The 11,613-nt window shown below is 51.1% G+C and overlaps 1 protein-coding gene across 1 annotated transcript in view; it reads right to left on the bottom strand.

Moving 5' to 3' along the window:
• Positions 1 to 2,493: 2,493 nt before the first annotated feature.
• Positions 2,494 to 11,613, bottom strand: part of LOC127020513 (mucosa-associated lymphoid tissue lymphoma translocation protein 1-like) — a 31,283-nt gene continuing 22,163 nt past the window's right edge. Inside the window, exons 14-15 of the mRNA XM_050903152.1 lie at positions 6,381 to 6,506; positions 2,494 to 4,846 (exon numbers count right to left, since the gene is read on the bottom strand). Of these exons, the coding sequence (XP_050759109.1) occupies positions 4,484 to 4,846; positions 6,381 to 6,506 (489 nt within the window). The 3' untranslated portion in view covers positions 2,494 to 4,483. The remainder of the gene's footprint in view (positions 4,847 to 6,380; positions 6,507 to 11,613) is intronic.

The following is an 11,613-nucleotide window of genomic DNA, read 5'->3' as shown; positions in this document are numbered from 1 at the left end:
GGAACAGTGGGAAGCGGAGTGCAATGGCTGTGGTTATGAATGGATAAGTGAAGGTATGGAGGCTGAGAGGAAATGTAAATTGGAGCTGATTACTTGGTCCCGCTTTGCCTGCAGTTGTGGATCAATGAAGGAGTCCCAGCCTTTAATGGGTCTTGTAGTCCTTCTGGGAGAATCAAACTAAGTAACGGACTGGTTTTCTTACTAAAGGTAGTATGAAGACTAGACACAGGGGAGTCCACCCGTACTGCCCAGCCACAGGATCTGTCCATGCTATGACCCTGCAAAGAAATGCAATGGGATAGTGTCAAATTTCCAGGTTTTTAAGTTTGGAGATTATCACCCGCTACTTCAGAAAATGTATGAAAAGGCATGGAAATCAACTCAAAATCGACGGGGACAGAGGCATAACCTGAAATGACATAGCACGATGGGTGGGATACACGTTGTCAGGTGAGAAAGGGAAGCGGTAATGTGTTGGGTTTGTGTGGCGGGGGTTTGTGTAGTGGGGCAGGGGCTACAGGGGTGGCTTCTGTCAGAAGCTGCTAGAAGCTTCCCCGGCTCCAAGACAGACCCGCTGCTGGCCAAGGCCGAGCCCATCAGTGACGGCAGTAGCGCCTCTGTGATAGCATATTTAAGAAGGGGAAAAGACTGCTGAAAAAAAGACCTGCAGCAGAGAGAGGAGTGGGATGTGAGAGAAACAGCCATGCAGACACCGAGGTCAGTGAAGATGGAGGAGAGGGAGGAGGAGCAGGGGAGTAGAGATTCCCCTGCAGCCCATTGTGAGATGGCAGGCTGTCCCCCTGCAGCCCATGGAGGTTAACAGCAGAGCAGAGATTCCCCTGCAGCCCATGGAGGACCCCACACCGGAGCAGATGGCTGGGCCTGGAGAATGCCATGACTCCGTGGGAAAGCCCATGCTGGAGCAGTTCGTGGAGAACTGCAGCCCATGGGAAGGAGTCACGTTGAAGAAGCTCATGGAGGGCTGACCCCCGTGGGAGGGACCCCACGCTGGAGCAGGGGAAGAGTGTGAGGAGTCCTCCCCCAGAGGAGGAAGGAGCAGCAGAGACAACGTGTGATGAACTGACCGCAACCCCCATTCCCGTCCCCCTGCGCCGCTGCGGGGGAGGAGGTAGAGGAATCGGAGTGAAGCTGAGCCCGGGAAGAAGGGAGGGGTGGGGGGAAGGTGTGTTTTTAAGATATGGTTCTATTTCTCATCATCCTACTCTGATTTGATTGGTAACAAATTAAATTGATTTCTTTTTTCCCCAAGTCGAGTCTGTTTTGCCTGTGACCATAATTGGTGAGCGATCCCTCTCTGTCCTTGTCTCGACTCACGAGCTTTCGTTGTATTTTCTCCTCCCCATCCTGCTGGAGGGGAGGAGTGAGCGAAGAGCCACGTGGTGCTTTGTTGCCAGCTGGGCCTAAACCACGACAGGTAAGAAGGATGGCTGCTTGCTGCGGGGTCAGTGCCATGGCAGAGGGCAAGCCAGAGAGATGCAGCAGCAAGAGGTGAGGTCAGGTCACACAGAGGTGGGGGAAAAGCAGCGTTGTCCAGGAGCCAGGACGGATGGAAGGAGCAGCAATGAAGAGAGAAATTAAGCATCGAGCGGGCAGAGGCTGTTGGGACTACTTGGCCATGGACATGCCGTGAGCAGAGTATGAAATGCTGGTGCATTGCATGGAGACGGGTGCTCCTTCCTTCCTACCCTTCAGGCTGGCCACAGGGAGGTTATGAAGCCCAAGGACTACGGCTGCAGATCGGGAAGGATGTGGTCAAGAGAAGCACAGTAATCTTGGATGAGTCATCTGTCCTCGATGCTGGGAGATGGAAACACAGATTCAAGGGAAAATTTACTGGCACTGAACAGTTATACCACCATGGGGGAGTTTGGATTTCACGTGTAAGGTAGGGGGATGAAGGCAGACACAGCTTCACCCTCTCTTCAAATGAACCCAGCTGGTGGCAGGGCAGCAGGCTGTCGTGGCCAGAGGCCCAGGACGCAATCAAACTCCACCTTTGCAATTCAGCTTTGCAAGTGCTTGTGTTCTCAGTTATAACACACCGTCAACTGAGGTGCATGGAAATGTGGTGGTAGCCCTGGGCTTGGCTGCAGGGTCTCCTTGAAGGGCAGGAGAACTGGTGACAGGGACAAGTCCTGTGGTTGGCACCGGGACAGGAAGCCTCCTAAGCCTGACCCAGCCACCCGAGAGCCACACTTTACAAAGGAGATGGATAATTCACAATGAATCCTGACATTATTTTATCTACACATTTCACCTGACATTATTTCATCCTATCTAATGTCATTTGATCCACCCTCTAAATCCAAACTTCAATATGCAGTTACCTAAAAAAAGAAACAATCCTCACACATAAGAGCCTCGAAGCTAGAGTTCAAAGCATAAAAACCCAGCAGGTCAATATTAAGTCACACCCTGGTAATTAGAGGGAAAAACGAAGACAGTTAACTCAGAGCCACATGAAGCTTTATGCATTCAAAAACACCAATAGTGTTTTATTCAGAAAAAATAAACAGCCTCGCTTTGAATGAGATTAACATTCACATGAGATGACATTTGCCATGATTATGTGAGCCAGAAACACATTTTGCCCCAACAGTATAGGAGGGTGTGTATAATCCTCATAGAGGCAACGAGACTCCCAGCTCCTCCCAAAAGCCTGCATAGCCATTCCCACTGACCTGTCTTAAGTTTCTGCTGGTGTTGAGTTGATCTTTGGTTCTCCCTTCAATTAGTTTATTATTTTCTGGTTTAGCTTCTCTATCAGTCCATCTTATTTAAACTACATCCTGTAAAGTTTTACTTTTTTTTTTGAGCTTTACATTTTTTCCTAGGAGACTTTCTAGACTTCAGCCAGATGGGGCCTCTCTTCTTTCCCTTGGCTCTACACACTGTGAGGAGAATAAAAGCCTCCTCTGTTCTCTTTGGACAAGTTTCCAGTGCTTGTAGGATGGTTTATCTGGAAGGAACATTTCATATTTTTCCATGCTGCAACAGACACCATAGACGGAGATGCAAGTATCTTCACTGCTGAAGGAGCACCAAAACTTAGAAAATGCTCTCTCCATTCCTCTTTTAGACCAAGACAGATGACAGAGCTTGGCACTCTCCCCATCCCACCATCCTTGACCTCTCAAGAAGTCTTTGATCTCCAAGTTCTTTCTTTCACAGGACCACAACAGCCAGAAGGGACCTCCGGCGGTCTTTGGTCCAGCACCCCGCCAGCTTGGATCAGTTCATCAGCACCTTCTCCAGCCCAGAGTGAACTGTCCTCCAAGGATGGAGATCCCACACTCCATTGGGGTCATTGGCCCCTGTTGAACTATTTGATCACCCTCCCAGGCCCTTGCTGAGCAATTGCCTGGAGCTAAGCTGAAACCTTTACCAAACAAATATTAGAAAAGCAGGCAGGGAGGGGACTGCGCCCACTCAGGTTGTCCTTTGGGCCCTGCTCACCTGTGGCTCTCTCTGGACAGCTGGTTCTCCACAAAAGGTAGTGCTTGAGGTTGCCCACAGTGAATGCACGGACAGGCACTTAGAAAAAAAAATTTGCAGTAAGAATAACTTTTTTGAGGTTCTTCTCCTCCATCCTGGTCTTTTCCATCTCTCACATGTAGGAAATTCTGCATCTGAGAGGAACTCAGGACTGCACAGGACTTAACACCCCTTAGTGCCCCTGTGTACCATCCTAGAAGGGGCACGTGTAAGTGCACCTGCCCAGTGGCTACTACTGATGGAAAACCAGCCTCCATTGTAAACACACGCTTGACGGAACACCTGACCTTCCTTTTCCTGGCAAGCAATAGTCTTGCCCCAAGTATAAATACATTCTTTAGAAATACATAAATGTGTAACTTAAGACCTGCTTTGACACAGGCAGGACTCGCAAGGAAAGAAAGCCACACTGTGACCCCAGGGGAGAGCTTATACATTCACACAGTTTCATCTGGTTCCCTTGGTTAAGCCTTGTGTCCCTTGCACAAGTGTGATGAGAGTCAGCAGTTGTAGTTGGGTTGTGAGGCCGTGTCGCTGCTGTAGCACGGGTCTGTAGTGTTTATGGGTTTCTCATCACTTTTAATGCTGTAACGTTTGCTTTCAGGCAAAGCCTAATTCGCAGAAAACATCAGCCGGTGCCCTTGACTTTAAGCGACATCAGGTTTTGCCTGGCAATGTTATGACTTGTCGGGTGGCCCTGTCCTCTGCCAGACACGACAACGACTCCTTGCTGATCCCTACCGCTCCCACGGGACAGGGGTTATTTCCAGCGGGCTTCAGGCCCTGCACGCCACAGGGTGCAGATGGGAGAAGCCTTTCCAAAAAAGCAGCCTTGGCCTCATTTGGACAGGGCGATCACTGAGGCTGGAAAGCAGCTGATGGATTCTTGATGCATTTAGCACTCAAATAACTGTTGCCTCTATTAAAAATAGCAGTTCCCCAGGCTGGGCACGCCAGCCCGCGTGGGTCAGGGGTAGTCCTGCCCTGGGCCAGCCCGGAGCAGTGCTGAGCAGAGCTCGCTCAGGTCGCTCTCATCGTTCTCCTCCGGCTCACTGCTGGAGTTGGAGGGGTTGCTGCTGGGCAAGCTGTGGCCAGAGCCTGTCCTCAGAGATGCTTGCCCCTTTGGGTCCGTGCTCAGCGCCAATGCATCACGGAGGCAAACGCTGCCTGCGCAGGCAGGAGTTCTCTGGTAGTCTGGCTGGGAGTAATTCCTCTGGCTGAAAAATTGCCCTAGCAGAGATTTCTGGAGGGTTGTTTGCAGGCTTTCACAAGTCCTCTGCTTTGTGCTCAGCTGGGTGTAATGCAAATCCAACTGCAGGACCACGTCCGTCTGGAAGAGGAGAGCAAAGGACGCAAAATGAATCGGAGACTAAGACTTGAAGCAGAGCTTTTTCGCTGTTGCCGCGTCAACAAAAACGACAGACTTGGCTGGCTGTTCTGCAGGCTCACAGCCCCATGCTGTGGCGTGATGGAGCAATGCTACTGCCAGAGGAAATGAGCTGTTACATACGCTCATGACATTTGTGGGCCTCAGCCATGGTTTCTGGATTTCAGGACTTCTCCTGAAATCAGGCCACCTCACCTGAGATCTCATCAGCCCGGTCAGGGCACTGTCACTGAGAGCATCACCCCCAGGATGCTGGCACGGGGGAGCAGGAGGGGAGAGGGACTGCATGCAGGCAAGCTGCACCCACGCAAGGAACGGCACGACATCCGTCCTGGCCACGGCACGGGACTGCTGCACACACAAGAGGAAAGCATGCAAGGGGAGGGATATGAACCACTTAAATAAAACACACATCGCACAGTAAAAGCCAGCAGTTTTAAACAGCAGCACTCCACAGGGATCCATTCGCAGCCTAGCACTATTTTAGATTTTTATAAAAGATGGTGAAGAAATCAGAAAATAACCATATTCATGGCAGCCAAATCCCTGAACATGAACCCCTAGCACGGGGCTGTGCCTGAGATGCCTGGCTGTACAAAGTAGGGAGATGTATAATGGAGCAAGAAGAAGATTTTGGCAGGCAATGCAGGGTCCAGGTCTCACGTCTGCACTTAAAAGCAATGCTGAACGCTTGGGAAGGGTTCAGAAAAGAGCTCCAGGAACAATCAAGGACTGAAAGAGCTGCCATATGCTGAGGCATGTCACGCACTCAGCAAATGGAGCTCGTTGTAGGCAGATCCAGGCAGCAGCTCGAGAGCAATGTTCGGTGTGAGCCTGCATGGAGCAGAGCAGATAAGCAGCTGGCAAGATCCACTGGCTGGGTGTTAGAGGGGGAAAAAAAGTCAAATGAGAAACAAGGTGCACACTGCTATTTGGGGAGAGCTAATCTGCTGGAAGAGACAAGCCAGGGGACTAGCAATTCTGCCTCTCTCATGGTCTTTAAATAGTTCGAGGGTCTTTTGAAGTCGGGCAAAGAGGCATAGCTTGGATCAGGCTTGGTAGTGTCACCCTGATGGCAGGGGATAAACCCTCCCACTGCTCGAAGTCCTGGCCAGCCCGTGAGCCCACCTCTCAGGCGAGCATGCAGCCTAGTGAGACATCCTTCATCTGAAATATTTGGGCTAGTCTGATCTCCCCTAGGCTGATACAGCCAAAGAACAGCCTCCCTGGCTGGGCAGCACAGAAAAACAGAGCGAACCAAGAGAAAGAGGATGGCTTTTGTGCCTTGAAGATCAACAAGCTCCTCTAACATCCATCTGGAGGTTACACTGACACAGGCGTGCCAGGCATCGTCCACATGGAGTCATGAGACGCACAGCCAGAGGGGCACATCCAGCTCGAGCCAGCAGGGATAGGGAGTACCAGTTACATGAGGGTGCAGGAGAACCACGGAGATTTGCACCTGGCAGCTCTCTACCTGAATTTTCTGTAGCCCACAGAGCTGGAAGACGCAGTCCAGCTCCTCCCGCTTGTACACAGAGGCGAGCAGAGACTCCACTTGGTCCAGGCGGCTCTCTTTCAGGATGGCCACATCGTCCATCTCCTGGGTCAGGAAAACAAGAGGAAACACAAGGAAATTTCAGCATCAGCCTGAGCATGGAGCCGCAACTGCCCATCAAACATGCTGCTTCTCTGCACAGAGCAGTGCCCAGGCCTGGCCTGTGCCCTTGGCACTTTGGCTGGTGGAAATGCTGCATACCCTAATGGAAGTACTACAGAGTGCAAGCAACAGAAATACAGATTTTACACACTCGCCTTGTGCACATCAATGGGAAGACCTAGCTAAACATCCCCTGAGTGCATCTACTGGGAAAACTGTGGTATAATGGGATTTCCAGCAAAGCAGATAGCAGCAACAGCCGGTATCACAACCACCTGTAGCATAAGCGGTGTGTCAAGGAGGGAGCAAGTTTTCTGAGGGCATAGCTGGAGGAAGCTCTGAGTTGTGCCGGGTGCCGAGTTAGCCCCCCACCATCTACAGAACTGTCAATTCTTGCTGAATTACTCAAACTTACCCAAAACAGCCCTGTCTCTATGAGACCCTCTTCAGTAACGATCGTATCTTGGAGCCACTAATAGCACAAGAAGGGACAAGGGAATAAGGACCTTATGAAATAGCATCTCACTTTGGATTTGAGCCCTCTAGGATGGGTGACAGCTCACAGTCCACCAGCCCCTTCCATGAGAAGGCGCTTCCCTCTGCGAGCTTGGCTCTGGCAACTACCATGGTGTGATCCTGCTGGCCAACGCTAGGATGTCCTGGCCTGGCTTTGGCCATGGGAGCTGAGCAGCCCGGGCAGGCTTACTGCAGCCACAGATAAAGCCGGTGGTGCATGAGGAGGGTTCGACCCTTGCAAAACTTTCTTGCTGTTGGCAGGAGAAGTTGCACTGGGCATGCTGATGAAGGAGGCTGTCAAGACATTGCAGGGAGGCACAGGTTAGAGAAGCCCTGTGAGCTCTTGCTAGCCTTTACAGATCTTCCCCGAACTGCTGCCTGCAAGCAGCCAAAGCAATTTGTTTCTGGCCAGGAGAATATTGGGAGTAGAAGCTAAAATGTTGGTCCCAAATGCTGGCTGGGATCTGCAGGCATCAGGGTCACCCCTGCTTGCAAGGCTGGCAGAACAGGAGTAAACACCATTGCTGATCCAGTAGGTCCACTGGAGGCAGGCTGAAGAAATACCATTTATCTCTGTACAAAGCAAAGCCAAATCCCATCTCTGCACTTGGCAACTCATTACTGGAAAGATAAACTGGAGGGAGCTTAGGGAAGATCAGGGCAGTGAATGGAGCTGACAGAAAGGGAGATGGGTGTGCCAACAAAGGGAGGACACAGCTCACATGGGGATGGAGCAGCTCTCCTGCTCAGGGAGCCTCGTCGTGGTTCCTTCCACCGGCCTGAACTGTGCCTGAAACAGGAGACAGGCTGCAACGCAGAGCACCTTCTGCAAACGAACACTGCCCTCTCCTGCTCTCTCCTTCCCTGCCTCATTGCATCTGGTACCTGCTCCCAGCTACCCTGATGCTGTCACTGCTATGCTGAGCCCAGCAGCCAGGATAAACTAAACCTGGAGACCAAAGAGAGAGGCACAAAGCAGATCAGCCTGGATGCCACCAACGCAGGGCTTCGGCAGAAGGACTGTAAAAAGGAGCAGAGTGGCCCTACTGCGTCCAGCCAGCTCCATCCTCCAGCACATGCTTAAGGAGGGACAGGATGCGCATGCCGCCAGCCCTGCCCAGGGTGAGCCTACCCTGCCAGCCTCCTGTGATGGGAAAATCAGCGACTTTCTGAGTCAAAGGTGGTGTCTGTGCTTTCAGTAGCCTTTATGGACTCTTATGAAGGTGTCAAAGTTACTTTTGAACCATGCTAGACTTGTAATACCCATGACATCCTAATCACTAGGAGGAAAACGGTCCATGGCCAAAAGTCCTCCTCATAGTCACCCCACCACTCGTCCCCTCTCTTCCCCATATCAGATGATGCTGCAGCGCTCTCCTCCAACCTTCTCCACAGCCGTTGCTGTTTCTGCACACGTCTTGACTTCTGCAGTCCTGCCCTCCCCTGGTGCATCCCCATTCCTGCGACCTCTCCAAGAGTGGCTCCTCCGGGGATTCACCAGCCTGTCCGAGCTGGGGTTGGGTCACATTCCCTTTTGTCTCCTTGCAGGCATGGATGTGTTCTGGATCATATGACCTCTAAGTGCCTGCTTTTGCAATTGTGTTAGCAGCCTTTGCAGACACTGTGAATCTTCAGCGATTAACATCGCAATTGGGTTTACGCTAGCAGGGCAGGGATGCTCAGATCTGTGCTGATGCACTGGACTCTTCTCCCAAACGTCTGTTAATTGCTCTGCAATTTTGAGCCCCTTGAGGTTTGTCCGCCCTTTTTTTCAGCCTAAGAAATACCTGGTGTACTACAGATGTGACTAGCACAAATATAACAATATCCCATCCCAAGTTAAACCACAGCTCATGAAAAGCCAAGCAGCATCAGGAAGTTTGGATGGGGTGAACCACACAACCTCCCCGAGTGGGATGAAGCCAGTCCCAAGCATTGAACATCCAAAATAGATGTGCCGTTTCTCTCTGGCACAGACCTGGGACCATCCCGAAGTGAAGCAGCAAATGCTCAGCACTGTGGGAAAATGCCCAAAGTCCCTTCAGCATCCATGCAGGGAGGATCTCCCAGCAGCCCGAGAGATTAACTGATTAAATGACTGCATTGTTAAAATGATTTTGGATTCGACAGCCAGCCATGTGCTGCCGACCTGCTTCTGCACGTGAGGTTGAGCCTGAGTCCTATTCCTGAGGCTAGGACCCCCACCACCGGGATATGGACCCTAAAGGAGAAGGGACCAAAGGCATCATGTGGCCCAAACAACACAGTTTTGGTGACACGCGTCACGCCTGACAGATGCATGTCCATGTGTTCTAAGGGATCCACATGGGTGGTGATACTGCAACACCCTTAGGCAAAACCCCTCCCAGACATTCACTCTTTTTACCATGAAAATGTCACGTCCACTCCGGATCTTCCTTACTGCAATTCAAACCATGACTTCCTTCCACACTGGAAACAACTTTTTATATATTTGAAGGCCCCCTATCCACCAATTTTTGCTTTTCTTGCCTAAATCACAATTCTCTTGCTCCTTCCTTTTATTACTTTGGATGTGCTTTAGTTGGCACACTTTTTTTCCATGAAGCATGGACCCGAAACTGCACCCAGTGCTCCAGCCTCAGCAACAGCCAGGAGAGCCAGAGAGGATCTCACACAAATCTCGGAGCTCTTGTTTACAACCTTGGCACAGTTTTCTGCCCTGCTTTTGTTGCACCAGCTGTTGTGGACTTTGACCAAAACTGGCATCCCATTCGTTTCCCATCCGTGCTTATGCTACTGCTTATCCCTGCCCACATGCCAGAACTTGCATCTGCTGAATAACAGCCTTGGCCTCAGATTGCATCTCCCGTTTATCCAAATCCTTCTAAAGTCTAACCCTGCCTTTTAGCACCTTGCAGAGATGCCCAGTGTTACGGCATCTGTGTATTTAATAAGTGCATGCTGTGCCGCATCACTGAGGTCATTAGTGAAAACAGAAAACAATCCCACAGCCCTGGTTTTCCAAAAGAAACAACATACTCAATCACCCTCAGAGTAGGAAAGTTTTCTCTTAGTTTTAAATGGAATTTCCTGTTGCAGTTTGTGCCCATTCCCTCCGGTTCTGGCACCACTGAGAAGAGCCTGGCTCCATCCTCTTTGCACCCTCCCTGCAGGTATTTATATACATTGACGAGAACCTCCTGAGCCTTCTCTTCTCCAGGATGAACAGTCCCGCTCTCTCAGCCTTTCCTCAGAGGAGAGATGCTTCAGCCCCTTCGTCACTTTTGTGGCCCTTTGCTGGACTCTCTCCAGTATGTCCATGTCTCTCTTGTACTGAGGAGCCCAGCACTGGACACAGCTCTCCAGATGTGGCCTCACCAAGTGCTGAGTAGAGGGGAAGGATTATATTCCTTGACCTGCTGGCAACACTCCTCCTAATGCAGCCCAGGATCCCATTTGCCTTCTTTACTGTGCAGGCACATTGCAGGTTCATGGTCAGTTTGGTGTCTACCAGGACCCCGAGGGCCTTTTCTGCCAAGTTGATTGCCAGCCTGTTGACCCCCAGCTATGCCTGTACATGGGGTTATTCCTTCTCAGATGCAGGACTCTGCAATTCTTCTTGTTGAACTTCATACGATTCCTGTCGGCCCGTTTCTCCAGCCTGTCCATGTGCCTCTGGATGTCAGCACAACCCTCTGGTGCATCAGCTGCTCCTCCCAGTTTTGTGTGAGCAGCAAACTTGCTGAGGGTACGCTCTGCCCCATCATCCAGATCATTAATGGAGATGTAAACCAGTATTGGCCCCAGTACTGATGGCTGGGGCTCCCCATTAGTGGCCTCTAGCTGGACTTCATGCCATTGATCATAACCTTTTGAGCCTGGCAGTTGAGCCCGTTTTCAATGCACTTCACCATCTACTTATCTAGTCTGTTATCTCATCAGCTTGTCTGTAAGGATGTTACAGGAGAGAGTGTTGAAAGCCTTGCTAAATCAAGATAAACAATATCCACTGCTCTCCCCTCATCCACCAACCTAGTCATTTCGATGCAGAAGGCCATCAGGTTATCAGGCATGGCTTGCCCTTTGTAACCTATGCTGACTGCTCTCAGTCATCTTCTTGTCCTTGCTGTGTTTGGAAATGGCTTCAGGGATTCCAGGCTCCATCACCTTCCCAGAGATCAAGGTGAGGTTGACCAGCCTGTAGCTCCCCAGACCTTCGCTCTTGCCCTTCCAGAAGGCAGAAGTGACACTGGCTTTCTTCCAGGCCTCAGGAAGACCACCATGAACTGAGGGAGAGTGGCCTCACAGTCTCATCGCCAGCTCCCTCAGCACTTGTGGGTGCACCCTGTCAGGTCCCACGGATTTGCGAATGTCCAGTTTGCTTAAGTGCTCCCTGACCTGGTCCTCTTCCACCGGGTGTAAGTCTTCCTTGCCCCAGACCTTCCCCCTGGTCTCAGGGGTCTGGGAGTCCTGAAGGCTGGTCTGACCAGTAAAGAATGAGGTGAAGAAGGCACTGAGTACCTCGGCCTTTTCCATTCCCTGTGTCAGCAGG

Source organism: Gymnogyps californianus, chromosome 11 (genome assembly GCF_018139145.2).
Source record: "Gymnogyps californianus isolate 813 chromosome 11, ASM1813914v2, whole genome shotgun sequence".
In the NCBI taxonomy this organism is placed as follows: domain Eukaryota; kingdom Metazoa; phylum Chordata; class Aves; order Accipitriformes; family Cathartidae; genus Gymnogyps; species Gymnogyps californianus.
This window is presented reverse-complemented; position numbering and strand designations above follow the sequence as displayed.